Source organism: Tachypleus tridentatus, chromosome 9, assembly GCF_004210375.1.
Source record: "Tachypleus tridentatus isolate NWPU-2018 chromosome 9, ASM421037v1, whole genome shotgun sequence".
NCBI classification, from domain to species: Eukaryota; Metazoa; Arthropoda; class Merostomata; order Xiphosura; family Limulidae; genus Tachypleus; species Tachypleus tridentatus.
Window position 1 is genome coordinate 106,434,449 of NC_134833.1, and position 19,534 is coordinate 106,453,982.

A 19,534-nucleotide genomic window follows, 5' to 3' on the forward strand; every position below is an offset into this window, starting at 1 on the left:
GATGCAGATGCCACATCAGGCCTTTATTAATTTGCTAAAAGTTGCAAATGGGAAATTTTAGTATACTTGAGGAATAAAGTCTATGTATTCAACATAAGATAAAGCGAGAAAACGCTTCATCAACTATGGCATTTGTTGAACTGAAGTGTACTGCTTAAATTAGATTACAGTACAGGTGTAATGTGTATATTATTTCAAGTTGAGAAGTTTCTGAAAATGTATAATTGTTTACCAAACATTTTTAGCCATAGGCAAGAAGGGTTCTAAGCCTGAAGCTACTTTAAATGTGCCTTAGGTCCTATAGCCCTCCCATTTTAGCAATGCTAAATTCTTAAAGCTGGTTCACTTTCTAAATACTCGAGTTTATGGATAAAATTTAATTGAGATTGTAAGAGGTTGACACTGCCCCTGACTCAAAAATTCTGAGTTCAGAGAAATAACATGGATAGAAATTTTTCAAATAGAAAAAAAAAAGGAACTAATTCTTTGACTTGTTAGGTCATTGATGTTTATAAAACTTGAGGGAAATCTATCGGGAAGATTATGTTTCCTCATGTAAAGTTGTATTTCCTCATGAATTGTTTTTTTTATTTAATTAATGCAATATGTTCAATTTCACTGGTCACAACTAAAAGAATACATAATACAGGTGAAATGATGAAATTCCTCAAGCAGATTTAAATATCTTGAAAATGAAGGAATGTAATATTTTAATCCATGTATGTGTATATCAAGGCTTTAAATACTAAAACTAATAATGTGCATGTAATAATAATAAATGTTACTACATTGCACCTGGAAGAATTCAAGTCTGTTTCCATACTTAAGTTTCTTTTATGTGTCTGTTTTAAGTAAGATTTAACTTTAAAGTTGCAGAAAACTTTTAAGTACCAGACAGAATTGTAAGGAGCTTAAAATTAATGACTAATGCAACTCTACAATGATTATTCTAGGGAAAGCTGTAAAGAATGTGGATAACAAACCAGTTTGCAACTGCAGTGTGTTTAAAAGAAATAATTTTTTTAGGGTGAGATAATGGAGGATAATCATTCAACTTGTGCTCCATGGAGCACTTAAAACTCACATATAGACAAATTTTGATGATAAAAAAGATTCAGTTATTGTAAAAAAGCAAAATCTATGCTTTTTCTAGAAATAAATCTTCATATGAACCTTATACATTTACTTTACCAAATCATTGTTTTACAATGGAAATTAATATTTTTATACAATTGTAATTTGGATACAAAATATCCTGCTTTTAATGCATGCAAATAGTGAGAAACTTAATATGATTAGCATGGTATTCAAAGTATATCATGCTTCTGTAACTGATCTATTTACATAGTTTTCACTTATCTTTGATTAAAATTCAGGGTGCAATAAATAGTATATTTATTTTCTTGTGTCTGAGGAGATTTGGATTTGATATATTAGGTATGGCCATATTTATTGGTAATGCTCCAAAACATGAGCTATTGCTTCATTATAATATAATATTAAACAAGAAACTTAACCATTGTTTTTTTGAAAATTTAATTATTATATCCAATTCCAAGTGAGTAGGCTATCATTGCAGATCCTTGAAGGAAATGTTATGCATAATGGTAACAGACAGTTCTTCACACCTCCAAATCCTTTACTGAGATTGTTGTTTGGGTTGTGTTTGCTATTGCTGTTATTAACTATTACTGTGGCATATAGTGGAATTATGTTTACTCAAATTATGTAAGAAGTATCTGTATTACAACTATCATGGTTCTGACTATCTAATACTGGGAAAATGCTGTTATGTTTGAAAGCTTATAAAAAACACCACCAGAGGGTTAGGTTGTGCAGTAACAAATAGATGCGATATACATGCTGTTTGTGTCATGTCTGTTATATTGAAATAATCCATTGATGGAAATGCTATGTAATTATTCTATTCATTACAAAATTAATACCAAATTTAATTTCATCTGATAGTTTAATTATTCAATTAGATCGAGATACATATCTTTAAATGAAACTGTCATTGGATAATTTAAATTGTTCATTGTTTTTAACCATTTTAGGCTTATTGAGGTTACATTGGATACTCTACATGTAGCTGAGTGAATACTATACATACATTTTATAATATTAATAGTTGGTTTTTGTGTTTGATAGTGTTTCTTTAAAAATAGGAGATAATGGAATTTTATAATTCAGTAAAATTTTTCCATGTTCCATTACCTTTCAGATTAAAGATTTTTTATCATTTTGATGTGTAAAAGGAAGTTGAATGATTAACAATATTCAGATGTGATGTTGTAACATTATTTGCCAGGTTCAAAATGTATGTCCAAAGTAAATTAACATGAAATTGCATACACATTAACAGTAAATCAAAGTTTGATAATTTTATATGGTGTAGATGACATATTCTAAGTGTTTTAAGAGATTGTGTGATACTGTCTTGTATATTAATTACACTACACAACAATTTTTTTGAAAAGTTTTTGTTAATTGTGGCAGGTACCTGGTGGATATGCACAAATATAGTTTTGGTTTTGCTTTATCATATAGGAACTCTGAGAAATAGACAGTTAACTGTTTACTGGCAATAATGTATTTAATTGCGTTTATGTTTCTAATATGTTATTAAGTTCAACATAATTAAAAGTGTTTTGCTTCTGATTTTTGTTTGTATTCAATGTCCAGTGCATCACATTGCAGTGTCCAACAGTAGTCAGCAAGCATTGACAGATTCCAGTTGCCCTGATATCGTTTTTATGTTTTAGCAATGTCCTGGTGAAACCTTTCACTAAGAGTTGTGGGGAGGAAGTTGTTGCACTTCATTGTTTTGTATGCTTTGAGAAGTTTGTCTACCAGTTGAATATAATGTGGGGCTTTGTAATTGCCAAGAAAATTGTCAAAAACGTCTTTGAAGGCTTTCCAAGCAATCTTTTCTGGCCCAACTAACAGATCTTCGAACCGCTTGTCACTCATAACATGCCTGATCTGAGGGCCAACAAAAATGCCCTCTTTGATCTTGGCCTCAGTTATTCTTGGGAACATCTATCTTAAATAACGAAAACCTTCGCCTTCTATGTTCATTGCTTTCACGAAATTCGTCATAAGTCCCAATTTTATGTGAAGAGGAGGCAAACATATTTGCCGGGTCGACAAGCGGCTCATGCTCCACATTTTTCTGTCCTGGAACTAACTTTTTACGGAGTGGCCAGCTCTGTCTAGAATTATGTGACTCTTTGGCATGATTGTCCCATTCACAGATGAAACAGTAGTACTTTGTATAGCCAAGCTGCAGTCCCAGTAACAGAGCAATGACTTTCAGATCTCCACAGATATTCCAGTTGTACTTACTGTACTGGATGTGCTTCAGCAACTTTTCCATGTTCTCGTAGGTTTCTTTCATGCGTGCTGCATGCCAACAGGTATTGAAGGGTGAATATTGTCATTGTGTAACAGAACAGCTTTGAGGCTTAACATTGATGAATCAACAGAGACACCACTCTTGAGGGTCATGGTCCCAACTCTGAGCAGAGAACAATCCTTCGATTTCAACACAGAAACAGAGACTGTCAACTTGTGTAAAGAATTTGGTTATATCATCTTGGTGTCTTCAGAAAAACAGAAATTTTTGTACCTGGTGACAGCAAACACCATTCCTGCAGCCTCGAACCCAGTAATTCGGCTTTTGCTTTTGACAGACCCAAATCTCTGACCAGATCGTTTAATTTTGACTGTGTTATGAAATGTGGATTGCCTGAGGAGCACGGTTCAAAATCCAGATCAATGTCATTGCCAGTTCCCTGCATTGCAGTTTCTTCATCTAAGGTCCATTCCTCTGGTGGTTTCGGAATTGGAAGTCTGTTGTCATGTGGCATGAGTCTCATTGCTGAATGCAGATTAGAGTATTCAATTGACTTCTTGTTTTTGGCAGAGAAACCAGACACATTAGTCAAACAGAAGTAATAGTCCGTCACATGGTCTTTCTGTTCTTGCCATATCATCAGGACAGCAAACGGCATTGTGTTTTGAGTGCCTCTGAGCCAAGCTCTCAGACAGGCAGCACATGTCACACAACAAATGTGAGGCACCCATTCCTGGTCTTGATCACCAATTTTACAGCCAAAGTACAGATGATATGCTTTCTTCACAAGAGCAGTCACTGAGCGTCTCTGAACAAGTGTATACTCACCACAAATATAGCAGAATGTATTGCGGCTGTTATGACATTGACAAAACATATTGACCAACACCAATCGTCCTGTATAAAACGTCTATAACATCTAACTTACTTGTTACAGTGCTACTGAGGCAATGCTGTATTCTGAAACAATACGTACACACTATGAGGTTTATATTAATCCAATGAGCAACATCTAAATGCACACTAACATGGCAGGGGTTTAATTTAGAGAGAGAGAAATCTGAAGAATTCTCTCTCCAACTGAGGTGATCAGGAATGTTATGGTTCCTCTTCATCCCCTCTCATGAAAGATTATTGAAATTTGCATGGGGTTATTGCCTTTCTTTTATTTTGACTCTTTTTAGGTGAAGGAGTGAGGTTGGTCATAATACTGATCAGCAAGAGACCAGCCAGACCAGATCCCAAAAAGCAGATGTCAAAGCAAATATGAACATGCATGCGAAATGACCCAATTCAGGGCATGGCAATATGATGCCTTGGCTGGGATCTGAAGATCCAGTGCCTAAGATTTGGATGTGGGGGGAAACGGGAGTGCCCTGAGAAAACCCACTTTCACAGGATAGGTGCTGAAAGATTTACCTGTGTATGCAAGCCACTTTTATAGCCTGCTGAGACAGTGTCAAGCTGGCTCAGACATGCCTGAGCTGCACACTTCCATAGAACAGCTTCCAACCTGGCCTGATTTCATGCCTGGACATGCCTATGAACACTGTTCATAGGTCTCTTGCAGAAATGAAAATTTTTGGACACATATATATGAGAAAAAAACATGACAAAACTGAAGATTTCGATGAAACTGTACATGATGGGCATATTTGGATGTGATTTTTGTGATCACCATCCAAAAAATACATAAGGTATGCCCAACAGTTTTCAAGAAGCATAAACTTTGTTGTGCAGTGTTAACAATTATGTATGAAGTTTTACTTCCATGGCTTCTCTAATTTGCAGTTACTAAGGGCCTAAAATATTGTAAAAGTGTAATCTCAAATTAGGTGAATAACATAATAATTCCTGTTATAATTTTTATTGTTTTGTTCAGTTTTTGCTATAACATTAAAATATACTTTATGTATGTTTGGCTAATTTTAAGCAAATTAGTGTTCAATAATCAGAATAGAGAAGAACACACAAAGAAGTTGTTGGAAATCATATGTTGTGTGGAACCTATTATTGCTGTGACTCAGAATTAACTAGTTCTTTCCTCACATGTTTAATTACACATACATAGAGTTTTTAAATTTTTAAAGTATTTTTAGTTTTTTTGGGTGTAATGAAACTTAGTGGTTTTATTTGAAATGGATTTGTAATTACAAAAGTAGACAAATAATATTCATGATGTTAAGAAAATATGTACATTAAAAAAGATAATCAATGAAAGACAAAAGTAAGAAGCCTATTAACCCAAGCACTTTCAAAAGGTGCATCTTTCCTTAATATTCCTAACTTATTTGAAAACATTAGTGTTGAGTGGATATCTGACTGTTTCTCAAGATTAAGGTTGACCTTACAACACTTAGACCAATGTTTTTGTATTATATTTGGACTGCCAGTATGTGTTAATTTTCCTGCTGTACTCAATTTGAAGGTATCAAACCATCTTACTAGGTTTAAAGATGAAGGCTGCAATATTGTACAAACATGAAGTATTGATTCATGATTGTGTACAATGTAGAATAAGTGTATATTTCTATTAAAGTATATATACATATTAGAATACTAAAAGTTGAAAATATAAGGATACTTTGTTGCATTGTGTTATGTAAGTGAACTTTCTATAGCTTGTGTAGTCTTATCATGTATTAGATGAAACATATAAAGTTACTCTCATGCATTGTTTAATATGTTTAAAGCTAAAAGAAGGTAATTGTAGACATTATTGAATTTGTTATAGTTTTTAAAAAGCATGGTAAGAATACATAATTTTACAGAACATAATTGAATATTCAAGATCTTTAGCATAGTGGCAGTCTGAAAGAGTGTTATTAAATGCTAGTTACTATGTGTTTATCAGTATGTTTTCACATGTTATGGTAAAACAAATGAATGGTAAGACTTTTTTTTTGTTTTGCTACACAATAATTTTTGTGGAGTATGCATGCATTGCATCCTTTTTTACAGTTGCATTCTTTCACCACATTTGGTGGGGTGGGGTGCTTTGTTAACAGTACTGGCTTAACTCCACTTGCTTTTTATGTCACTCAGCCAAATTGGAAAGAATCCATCAGAATGGTGGTTGATCTGTTGGTAACTTAGTACATGCTGTGTAAAAGTGTTGTTAGTTAATGGAAGAGTGCCTGAAAGTAATTTTTGCATACTTAAAGTAGTCCTTTTGGATAATTAGGTATGAGCCTTGTTAGTATATATTAGCATCATTGCTTCAGTGGAAAGTTTTATTACCTTTTAACCAGTCTACCTGAGTTTTCTTGATACCATTTTACTTATCCTTTTAATTTGTTGTTAATTTGAATAAATTAAAAATATTGACAACTTGTATATATATATATATATATATATAGATTATAGCTTAATAGATTAGAATAATCATTATAAAGAAAAACTTTCCAAGATGTAGAAAGTTTCCCAACTGATTCAGTGATATACATGTATTGATTTCCTTGACCTCTGATGTTTAAGTAGAATCTTTCACACCTATTATGATTATACAAGAAATACACTACCCATTTTTTCATGTGTATTGCAGAACATTGAAGTGTTTGCATTTCATAAAGAGATAGCCTAGGATAATTAATTATTGGAACTTATGAACTTCATTATACTTATTCTTTTTCCTTTTGCATGGTTTAGACAAATGCCTCAGGAGGTTTTTGATTGTCATTAGAACCTTGGTACCTATCAGATTTTAAATAGCATGTCTTTACCTGGTCTCTCTGTACCTTTCATTATTGTTATGTTTTTCTTCTACTACCTTGGTATAAATTATTAATTTGAAAATATTTTTTCATTGTTTTCAGTAATGAAATAGACTAAAGAAATCTGCACATCTGAAGAGAAGAAATGTATGAGACTTATTTACTGAATTTAAAATGCATTATGTTTTTAAAAGATTGGTGTTTGTGATCAGTTTAATCTAAGTTATCTTTTGTTTTTATTACCCAAAGAATACCTAGACTCTGGGTATTTTTTGCATCAGGAACCAATTTTCAACTTTTCTGATAGTGCTGATTTGTAGTTGCTGTATTTGATTTTCAAAATTTCATCTTGGTACAGTTAGATGAAAACTTGCTGATAGTTGCAGCTTTTGAATTTTTTTCTTTATATGTACCTGTTATACATGGCATCTGTCTGTAACTATGTGGATAGCAGCATGTAGTACTTGTTGCAGAATATATGCAAATTTTTGGTGTTTTATTATCATTAGACTGCTGGGTTCTAAGAGAAAAATGTTTCAAAAACACATTCCATTTTTAGCTTTTTTTTTTTTTTTAAAGGAATTCTTTAGCTAATTTGCATACTTAGTTTACCTTTCTGGCATCCAAAAATCTTTTTTTCTCTTAGAAGATCTAATTTGAAGATATATGTATAGTAAAATCAAATTTTCACTGAAGGTTTTTTTACTTAACTTGCTTGATCTATAGTTTTGTTATGTGTAAGTTAACTTTGGATATTAGGTAACAAGTCAGTGTTTGTCTATCCTCTTGAACATGCATGTAACTTCTTTTGTAGATGTCAGTGCACTTGAAAGGCTGCCATTCACTGAAGAACCATTAGTTGTTGATGGTATTTGCTGGTTGTTGAGAAAGAACTTAGATCATCACTGGGAGTAATCATTCAGAAAGTTTATGTAAGTCAACAATTTGCAAACTTAGTGTATTTTTAGTTTTATAATTTCCAGCTTCGTAGTAAGAATTGTCATTATTCGGTATAATAGGACATATTGGTCCTAAAGCTCCAACATGTTTGTAAAATGAAATAAATAAAAAATAACTGAAAAATAAAAATTAGTATTTTAAATTTAGTTACTACTTTTCTATTATTTAGATGTCCATGCACTTGAAAGGCTAATTTTCACTCAAGAATCACTAGCTGTTCATGTTGTTTGCTGTGTGTTGAAAAAAGGATTTAGATCTTCATTGGACCAATTATTCAGAAAGTTTATGTGAGTCATCAATATATGAATATAATCAATTTCTAGATTGGTGTGTGTGTCTAGTTTTCTTATAGCAAGGCCACATTGGGCTGTTTGCTGTGTCCACAGAGGTGAATTGAGCTTTTAATTTTAACATTGTGAATCTGAAAACTTACTGCTGCCCCACAAAGGACTAGATTCATACTTTCTTGCTTCATTACTCAATAACTATTTATTTTATTTGGCACAATAGGCTATATTGATCCCAAAAATCCTACTAAATATTTGGAAAATGAAATAAATATAATGCTGGAAAATGAAGTTCAGAATTTTTAATTTACATAACACTTGTCATAGGCAGGTCAAAATGCTTGTTACAAATTTTTAGAGTTGCAAATAGTTTATTAAATTACTTTATTATTATTGTATATGAATAAATTTGGCATTAAAATGTAATTAATAAATCAAACTTTAATATTATGCAAGTTTTAAGTTTTTATGTTTATAAGAAAATATTTGAAAACATTTTTAATACCCCCTAATATGAGAATTGTGATATTTGCACTCTGGGAATTACATCTTCTCTAATCTATTTACCAACCCTCTGAGAAGTATGGAATTTATTGTAAATAACTCATAATATTGGTATTACTCAGGTAAAGAATAAGTTTTGGAGCATTCAATCTTGTATTTTTACAAAGCTATAATCTTTTATAAATTGTCACTGATTCTCTGCTTCACATTGTAGTATTTTATAACCAATAGAAAACCAGTATTTTAGTCTATCAAATGATGTATTATATTGCTTTATTTTCTGTACAGGAATTTGTATATATCCTTATTCAGTTTCAAAGTTTTCGTGAGAATAACATTGATGAGATTATCTGAATCTTTAAAGGCTTTCATTATTTAGGTAGAAAGCCTGAGAAATTATGATAATTGTGAGACAACAGCACTTTTTAAGTGCTATTGGTATGTGTTTGATGTTGCATCATTTGATTAAATAAGAAATTTAATATAGTAATATCATTCGTATATAGATATATATCAGGCCATCCCTTAAGTAATGTCTGATTTTAGGTTCAGAAAAACAGAGAGGATTTCAAATTCTTTTAATGTTATTTAATCACTGATGTATGTTCCATTATTATTAATTACTTCCTGCCAATAATTCACAAACTTCTGAATACCACTTCTGTAAAATTCTTGGGGTTTGGAGGAAAATAATGCAGAGAGGGTAGTTTTGACATCTTTGTGTTCTTTTCTATCAAGATAGTTCTGTAAAGTTTGGAATAGATGACAATCAGATGGGGCAAGGTCTGGAGAATAAGGAGGATGTGGAAATTTTCCTCAGTCTAGCTCTTCAATCTACTTAGATGTGATTTTTTCTGTATGGGGCTGTGCATTATCCTGGTGCAACACAACACCTTTATGATTAATCAAAGCAGGCCTCTTTTTCTTTCAGTGCAACATTCAAGTGTTCTATCTGTTGTCAATAGAAGTCTGATGTAGTTGTTACGTTGAGTTGCAGCACCTCAAGGTGGATCACACCAACAATATCTTACCAAATGCTTAACAAGACTTTCCTAGGGTAGAGGTTCATTTTGGGGTGTGCTTTAGCCAGTTTACCTGCACTGAGCCATTGTCTGCAGTGCTTAACATTTTTGTAAAACATTCATTTTTCATCTCCAGTCACTAAATTGTCTAAAAAAGGTGAGTTATGTTCACGACAGTGCACAGAAGTGCAAATGTCCACTTTTGTTCCAAGGTTGGCTTCCGTGAAATCATGGGGGACCCTTTTCCAAGTTTTGACACATTTCCAAGCTGAACTGTTGAATGGGTTGAATTAAGCTTCTGTGCTAGTTCTTCAGCTGTTACAGCACAGTCTTCATCAAGTGTAGCCAGCAGCAAGTCATCATTAAACTCAACAGGATGACCTGAATGTGGCGCATCACTTAAGCTGTAGTCACCTGATCTGAACTTCTGAAACCACCTTCAATATTTTATTTCATTGAGAGACTTTACACCATAAGTACCTTGAATGTTTTGTGTAGTTTCTGTTGCACTGTTGCCTTTTTTAAACTTATAAAACATTATATGCCTAATGTGCTCCTTGTACACATCTATCTTCATAAAGGTTTGATTAATAATCCCAAAAGGTTGAGTGGGATTAGTTTCTTTTATTTGCTTGAACATTTTTATAGATGTACAACATGTTTTCGACATTTAAACCCTTCTACAAAGAAATGATGATGTGCTTTCTGTATTAAATTGTTAGGCATTATTTATGGGATTACTTTATATAAAAAGTGGCAGGTAAATAGTATACTTGTTTTTTACTTATTATTGTAAATGTAACTAAAATGTAAAAGTTAGAAATTGATCAAGTTAGATAGATAAATAATATAATAATAATAAAATTCTTCATAAAGTTCATTGGTTGAGTAGCTTGTGTGTTTAGTTTGATATAGTAGCAGAAGCTATATATTTGTGAAGTGATTTACAATTGGTTGGAGTATTGGTTAGTGATTCAAAGGGCAATAAAACAATAAAATTAAATTAGAAACAGATGTAGACTATTATTAGCTTTAAGTATTTTAGGAAAAACAACTTTTGTTTCCTATTAAAATTTGAAGTCATTCTATAGAGAGAAAAAAAAAAGAAAAAAATATATATTTTTAATGGTTGTTACCAGGTGGTAAAAGGGACTGAATACCTGTAGTGTTAGGGTACAGAAAATAGCTGATAAGTTTTACTGGAAAAAAAAATTTATTTAAGAAATTTTAGAGGTTAAATAAATGAAATTTGACAATTTTCAGATGAAAAGTAGTTTTCATCTTAACATGAAAATCACTTGGAACAATTTTTGACTATTAGCTGTTCAGAGACATTTTTAGTGAAAATATTCATTAAAAATTTGATTCTTTTGTCCATAAAAGATTCTAAAGTTTACTGAAAGCTTGCAAAATTTTGTGACACATGAAACATATTAAAAGTTGTATAGAAATTCTAAAGGTCAATTTAGGGTTAAGAACACAGCTGAATTGATCAAGCTGTAACAACAAAGTTAATGTGTATTTACAAATGAAACTTAATGAGTATTATTAGAATATTCCAGCAGTAATACGCTGTATGGGTCAGTCAGTTATCTTAAAAACTGGTCTGAGAAATATGTTTAGTTTGAAAACAGTACTCAGCTATTGACAAGTTGAAGGAGAAGGATAATTTAATTTTTAAAGAATTACTGATAAGGAACTAGCAGACTTGACAAGTTTTTTTCTAGGAAAACTCAAATCACAAAAACTATTTCTTATGTACATTACTTGGTCATCATACTAAATGAACATTCTTGAAATGCTTGTCATATACTAAATAATTAACACTTGGGTATAAATAGATGTTGTGCTATTACTGATTTTAGGGTCTGGGTTCAGTTGTTTGATATAAAGTAATACTGGCATAAAATGTACTTTTGTGAATACTTGTGCAAATCATGCTCTTCATCTTAAAAATGTATGATCTAATTAAAGATTAAAAATATTTCAAACTATTATCTTATAATAGAATGGAAGTTTAAAGGATATGTTTTTTGAAAATCTTGTATGACATTTTGTCATTTTATGGACTAATGTAATTTTATGTGGAGTTCACAGTGGTGTTAAGAATAGTATTGTGCATTAAAAAGTTCTTCCTAATTTGATCACTGGCTATAAATTAAGTGTTAATTTTTTATTTTCCTATGTCTGTTACCCCCCTTCCCTACATGCACATGTGTATTTATCATATCATACTCTTCTCTTCAGCTTTGTTACTTTTATGTTTATAGCAATGATAATAGTATTCAAGTCTTCAAGTGAGATGTTTACAGAAACTTATTTTCAAGCTTAAATGATTGAAGTATGATTGTCAAAGATGTATTTGATATTTGTTGCACATTACAGGGCAGCAGAATGGCTAGCCATGGAAGTGTGATTGTAACACAAATTAAAGCAGAAGATCATTGTGAAGCATCTTGCTCTAACACTGCATTGTCACACTGTCCACCTTCACCACATATCTATTCACCTACAACATCAGGACTAACCAATGGCCAAACAGATCTTGATTTTGTCACTAGTGGAAGTATGGGTCCAGTTGTGGGTAGCAGTAAAGGTCATTGCTGGTCACCTGATGACAAAACTTTGGTAAGTGAAACCATTTTGTTGCAGTAGTTGTCCTGGTAAGCATAATATCTATCTATCCATCCATCCATCCATCAAACCATTATCATCATATGTATATTTAAATTTAATTTTTTATTTAATCTGCATCATTAAAGTATATTTTTTGTGTTAAACTTGACTTTATTAATTTCAGTTTGTGATTATTTTTTGTTTAAGAGATTGTGTTCAGTTATTTATCTTTTCATAAATGTCTGCAAATGCTTTGTGTGTGTGTGTGTGTGTGAAGTTTTTGCTTATTTTAACAATAATAGGTCTACAACAATGATATTGTTCATTCTTTTGTACTTGAGTGACAGTTTTGAGATTACATCAGGGTTTCTGTATGTACTGATATTTTTGCAATGTTAAAATTTTTTTTTTCTTTGTGATTTGTTTTATATTCCATATCACAATTACAAGGATTCCTTTTTCACCTTAAATTTTCAGCTCATCTTTTTTTTTTTCTTCTGTATGGACTGTTAATGTTTTTACTCATTTTTAAAACTGTAGAGGATTCACTGTAATGTTATGTTTCTGATGGATCTTTCTTCTGGAATTTTTTTTTTCTCTGCCACTTTTTTGGAAGTGGTTTATTGGATAATTAGTGCTCATTTTAAGGCACTCTTTAGAGTTTCATAGAGGCCCCTGGCTATAATAAAACCACAAAGATGTGAAAACAAAATAAGAAAATCATTAGCTCAAAAGAAAAGTAAAAAAATGTAAATATATAATTTGGACATATATTTTGAAGTTATAAGTGTGGGACAGGTAGCCTTGTTGCTTTGGACCATAAAATGCAAAATCAACCAATCAGCCAATAAACTGAGTGTGTGCCACATTTTGGTCTGATTGGGAGGCATTTATAAACAAGTTGCAAAGCTTAATAAATGCAAAGAAATTAACAAGTGTCTAGAAAAGTTCTAGAAAACTTGTGAGTTCTTTAGGATCTTTCATCTGGACTGCTCTTCAGATTTCTGTTTGTAATTTTATTGAACTAACAACTTTTTGCAAATCCTGTGTTGTTCCAAAAGATAAGTTATTTTCTCATTTTTCTCAGCAGTGGAGGTTATTACATGCTCCTTTAGATTTTCTGTTGTTATTTTTGATATACAGGAGCAGCTTGCAATTTAGTTCTGGACCAGTTAGATATGACAGTTTTCCATACCATTTCTCATTTTAAAATGAAAAAGCATTAAGAACTGTGCTCAGCTATCAAATACTGGTGCTATTTGAAAATATATTAAAAAAAAAATATATATGTATATACATTCCTCTGATTTACTTGCTGTATGATTGACTTGAACAATTTCACTGAAGTAATTTTTCAGTGGTAAGGTAATATTTTGCTATGTTACTGAATATATACTGATTTGTGTCTTTATAGTTTAGTTCATCCAAATGCTCTTTCTTTTCTGGTTTGTGTGTCTAATTTATGAGTTCTGGATGAGGTTTTTATTTTTATGACTTCTTACCTAATAATTCTTTTAGAATTTGGGTAGAGTTTGCACAAGTGCTTATAAAGTCTGAAAAGTCATAAATTCAACTTCTGTATTTCCAGACCTGTAAACTACTGAAATTCCATTCCTAGTACTTGAGAGTATCATACTTTTCTTTATGGAATAAACTTATTGTTATATTTGTGATTGACATTTTTAAGCTGTATGTTATAAAACATTTATTTAAAAACTTATTATGGGCATGGTAAACTTTTGCTATAGTTGTTAAGCATGTGGCCACATTAGAATATAATCCTGTGAGATTTCCATTTTACAAATGTCAGATGGTTTTATGAAGGAAGAAAAAACCCAACAAAAACTGCAGTACTAAGCCTAATACTTGTATATGTGTTATGCATATTTTACGGCCAGCATTTTGTATATTTAATAGCCTATGCTTAGTGATACTAATGTCATGATTAGTTTAATTGCAGTGCTGTCAGATATCAGGCTAAGTTCATTGTTTGTTGCAAGCATGTAATATTAAAGAGAAAATGGAGGAAGTGGCTGTTAACAGCCATATGAAAGGTGTAAAACAGCTTGCATTGAGGGGGAATAAGGATTCTGCTTTACTAATATAATTAGCACAATTAGCAACAGAGGCCATGTATCCAAGCATTTCTCAGAAGAGATCTGTCATCATTGTCATATACTAAATCTATATCAGACATCAGCATGACTAGAACAATTGCTGAAAAAGGTAATTTATGGCAAATATACCAATGGTGTATCAGATTGGAAAAATTAAGTTTCATAAGGAAATTGTATTGGCTTGCAGAGCTCACCGTGCAAAAGTTGCAACCATTCTAAGGTAATAATTCTCTTGCAACCTTTATGAGTTGGGTTGAAGTTTGTTGTTTTTTTTTTTCCCTTGCCCAATGGATTCTGTGTAATGTATATGTGTGTGTATATTCACATTTATATATGTTAAGTATTTATATTGTAACTTTTGATGCAATACATGGATCTTCACAAAAATTCTTCTGTTCACAAGAAGTCAGATTTTTTTAAATGAAGTTTTACTAAAAATGTGTTTGTATAAGTATCGTTTGTTTTATTGTTAGTCCAAGTGTGAAGTGATTTTTCATGTTATGATTAGAAAACTATTCTTCATCCCAAATATCTCAGATACCATTTGTGTAACCTCTAAAATCTCTTAAATACATTTTGAATGTTTGTTTTCAGTGAGACTCTATATTTTATTTATGTGGAATCTATAAATTTAGCTTAAAAACAATATGAAATAATTATAAATAGTGCTTTTTATTGTTCTGGAATTACTACAGATTATAACATGAAATCCAGACCCAGAAAGCACAGGATGAAGCTCTTTAGCAATTTACTTGTACATTTTATGGAGAAATAGTGCTTTCATTGTTTTTTTATTCTATAAGCACTTGTTTACATCGTTGGAGTGTTTGATCAAAAGCAAAACTGCTGGAAGTTCTGTTTCAGTGTCATGCATGGGCTGATTCATATTTATTTTAAACTTACTTGAAGTAAAAATTTTTGTTTCTATCCATACATACATAATTTTTAAACAGTGAATTAACAAACGTGCAGTATACATGTTAATATTTATAATACATCTGTATGGTATGTATGTTGTTAACATATATAATCTATCAACATGTATTAGAAATACTTGTTGGTAGTATATTAAATCAGCATGTAAAATGTGTTGTTAAATGTCAGATCTATTAATAAGACTCATTGGGTTATGGTAATACATTCAATTCATTTTTAGCAGAAATATTTTTGTTTCTAAAGTCATTTTTTATTATAAATTTTAATGAAACTTTGAGTTTGTGTCCAATGTATCAATGAAAAGTAAAAGATGTAGTTATAATGTATCACACTCAAAGGAAAGAGAAGAAAGAGAAAACTATATAAAGTTTAAAAATTATGTAAATTCTTGTTTGTCTTATTTAAATCATTGTTATTTTATCATAATTACATAATTTTTCATACATCTTTCTGGTACCCTTTATTGTATTGTGATAACTTTTATTGGTTTTGAGCTATTTCTCCTATCTTTTTTATTTAAAATGTTTCTTGAAGAAAGTTTATGTATGCTCAGGATCTCTACCAGAGTGATGCAGCAGAACATTCACCATCACCACCCATTAGCCCAGAGAGCCACCACCAAGAGATGTTCTGTACAAGCACCACTATGGCTGTTGATGGGCCAACAGGTCTTGCTGTTGTAGGAACTTCTGATGGAAAAGTAGGTGACTGTCCAAAGAGATTGTGTTTGGTATGTGGAGATGTGGCTTCAGGATTTCATTATGGAGTTGCATCATGTGAAGCTTGCAAAGCATTTTTCAAGAGGACAATTCAGGGTATGTAATCATTCATAATTTACTTTACTTAAATAGTATCATTTCCTGTGCTTCATGATTTTGTAACCATTATTATATACTAACTTGATACAATGTGCTAATTTTCACTCATTAGCAGTTGTTACCATTAATTCCGAGAGAGTTTTACCAAGAAACATTTTTATGTACAATATTCTAAAGCATTGCTAAAATATGTGCACAATAATTATTTCAAGATGGTAACACTGAAACACATTACACTTCATGTTTCTACCCTTCCTTTATTAATTATTTTGTACTTAACATACTTCTATTTTCTTATGTATTGTGGAATTCACTTTCACACTTCGCTGTAATCCGTTTTAGATCCTATCTAAACAAATCTACATTGTCAAAATGGGTTACTATAGGTATCCACTGTGCCACTGAAGACCACTTGTTTTTGCATTTTACTCTTATGAGTTTATTCCCTGAAGAGGAAATGTCTGCCTTTGAATTATGAGCTTTCTTCTTGTGATTTGTTTTTGTGTGTATTAGAAACTGTGAATTTTTTTTATTTATAAATTACATTGAAGTACTACCACAGTTGGATATTTTGCATAGTATTTTTTTTTATATTTTGCTTGATTGTTAGTTTTAAACATTGTAGGTTTTTGAATGAAAATCAAATGTTCACATTTTTGTTTCAGGAAATATAGAATACACATGTCCAGCATCAAATGATTGTGAAATAAACAAACGAAGAAGAAAAGCATGCCAAGCTTGCCGTTTTCAAAAATGCTTAAAGATGGGAATGCTTAAAGAAGGTAAGGATATTATGCATGATTATCGGTACTGGTGTACTTTTACTAGTAAGAGTCAGTACAACTACAGTATATAGAGTACTGAAGGTATCTTCTGAATTTCATTACTTTTTTTTGTTCCAATTCAAATTTTTATGAAATAGACCAGGTCATGTTAGATAGTTAATATAGCAAGATTTTTGTTTAATGCAACATGTATCAATTCTAAGTAGGGAAAACAATGAAATTAGTAAAGTGTAAGAAAAAAAAAACAAACTAGGGAAGTATTGTCTTATAAATACTCCATTTTATATGTTATGTCATTATTTATGCAGGGATGTTAAATGTTTGGGGAGCTTTGGGGGGAGGAGTGGCTTTTAAGATTGGTCTTAAATTATCTTTTCATCATTAATGGAATATTTTTAGCATGTGTAATGCTGGGAAGAGACCTCTTCTGTTAGCATATTTTTATGTTCCTACCAAAATAAACCTTAGAAGTTTTTGTGAATCTTTTATTAGGATACATAATACCAGAATAATTTTTGAAGCCAGGTTCCACTGTAGACTAGGCCTCATTTGATGGTAATTTTTAGTTACTTTACTTGTGCATTTGGAATGCTTCTCTGTTTGTAGGATTTTGTTGTTGTTGTGTGTTTTTTTCCAGAATGAATTCCGTTAGGATAAAGTTGCATTTCATTACCAAAGTTCTGGCTGTTGTATATCTATGAATAGGAAATCTTTGAGCCAGGATATAAAAATGATACATAACTGCAAACTGAATTTTGTACCTGTGAGATGGATACTGTGTAGGATTAAAAGCAGGTATTAATTATTTCCTAAGTTGAACTGCTTAACTACTAGGGATGGGGCCAATTCTGGATATGAGTAATAACAAACAGTTGCAAATACTTCGTATTTTTAGCTGTTGCTGAGATACATGAAAGGTGGATCTGAGGTGTTTTTTTTTTTCTTCAGAAGTACAAATTTTTAGTTCATAGATCCATCATCTGTTGACTGACTTAAGATATAATTACAAGTTTAGTCTCAGTATGACAAACTTTTTCAGATGATGTATTTGATTACTCCCAAGAATCTCATAGCTTAATTTATTCCAATCTTGCCTAAAATAATTTCATTTTAACACTCCTATGAAAAGTGGGGCCTAATAGGCCCCAGAGCAACTTGAAAGGTTATTAATATTAGGCTAATAATTTTGTATTTAAATGAAATTGCCATTTAAATCCATTAATGAATGGATTAACGAGATTCCCACTGTCCCTATCTACTATCTAGCGAAACCACAGCCAGGGGAACGGGCTTGGAGAAATCAGGACTAGAAACGTCTTTTCATAGGAGTGTTAAGGGTAGGCTGGTAGAGATCCTGATGAGCAATAAAATTGAAGCTGGTATGTTCACACTTCCCATGCTTGGCACTGCTGGTGCACAAAAACATATCTAATAATTCACTTTCATCCTGCCTAAAAAGATTTCAAGTGTCATGGCTGTTGCGGATTCTCTTGTTATAAATATGAAAATGAATGCAGGAAAAATGCTGAGTATTCAAATGTGCAATAAATATAAAAGAGTATATAAGATTTTAATGTATTTATGAAATGTGTTTTAGAAACTGAAACAAACAAAATTTGAACAAATACTAACAGTTTAATACTTTTGGATTTCAAAATAGAATAAAATTTGAGAACATAAAACATTCTTAAAGGTGACTGAAAGATATAACTGTTTGTTTTATTTTATGAACATCAGTCTTTGAAATGTCCTGTCAGTGAGATGGGAGCAATCAGGTCTTTAGGTTTTGCTTTCAATGATAAACAAATGCAGAGAATGCTGGAACTCTCAGGTAGCATTTAGTTAGTAGAAATATGTAAGGGAAGTTTCTTTTTCATGGATTTTGCAATAATCTGTAAAGTTGCTTTCTTCAGGAAAGTAAGAATCATTAAGGTAGGTGTTGACCTCTGTATGTTCTGAAGATGAGGTGGCTGGTTTCTTGGATGCAACAAAGAAACTAAGTAGCTTACTTCTTTTACAAGAAGGAGATTTACTGCCATTTTATGATTCCATGGGTATAGTATTATTTCTTTAGAAAACTTTCTTGACTTATTACTGCAGGAACATTTGATTGGATTCATAGACCACAGGTCTAATGAAATACCAGTCAAGCTTCTATTAAATCTTGGATCTAATGCCATAACCAAGCAAAAGAAACTTCATTGCTCATACTAGTCATTTGGCACGAACAAATTTCTTCAGTGCAGAGACAAGATTCTAGTTATATTTAGACTGCATGCTGTCAGTCATCAGTCCACAATCATTAAAGTAAATCCATAAATATATAAATCTTTCTCAGAAATTTTTCATTAAAAATTTTGAGTTTTTGTGTACAACATGCTTGTAATGTTTACTCAGCTTATCCCATTTTATGAATAT

General features: G+C 31.6%; 1 protein-coding gene across 12 annotated transcripts in view; it reads left to right on the forward strand.

The window, feature by feature from the left end:
- Positions 1–19,534, forward strand: part of LOC143225981 (steroid hormone receptor ERR1-like) — a 95,980-nt gene that overhangs the window by 45,403 nt on the left and 31,043 nt on the right. For 4 of the 12 annotated variants that reach the window (XM_076456268.1, XM_076456265.1, XM_076456276.1 and 1 more), the window contains 5 exons: positions 7,174–7,218; positions 7,886–8,003; positions 12,230–12,472; positions 16,067–16,328; positions 16,997–17,113. In XM_076456268.1, the coding sequence (XP_076312383.1) occupies positions 12,239–12,472; positions 16,067–16,328; positions 16,997–17,113 (613 nt within the window). In that variant the 5' untranslated portion in view covers positions 7,174–7,218; positions 7,886–8,003; positions 12,230–12,238. Of the gene's footprint in view, positions 1–7,173; positions 7,219–7,885; positions 8,004–8,200; positions 8,319–12,229; positions 12,473–16,066; positions 16,329–16,996; positions 17,114–19,534 lie in introns of all 12 variants that reach the window. The other 8 variants (XM_076456264.1, XM_076456270.1, XM_076456273.1 and 5 more) reach the window with 3 other exon arrangements.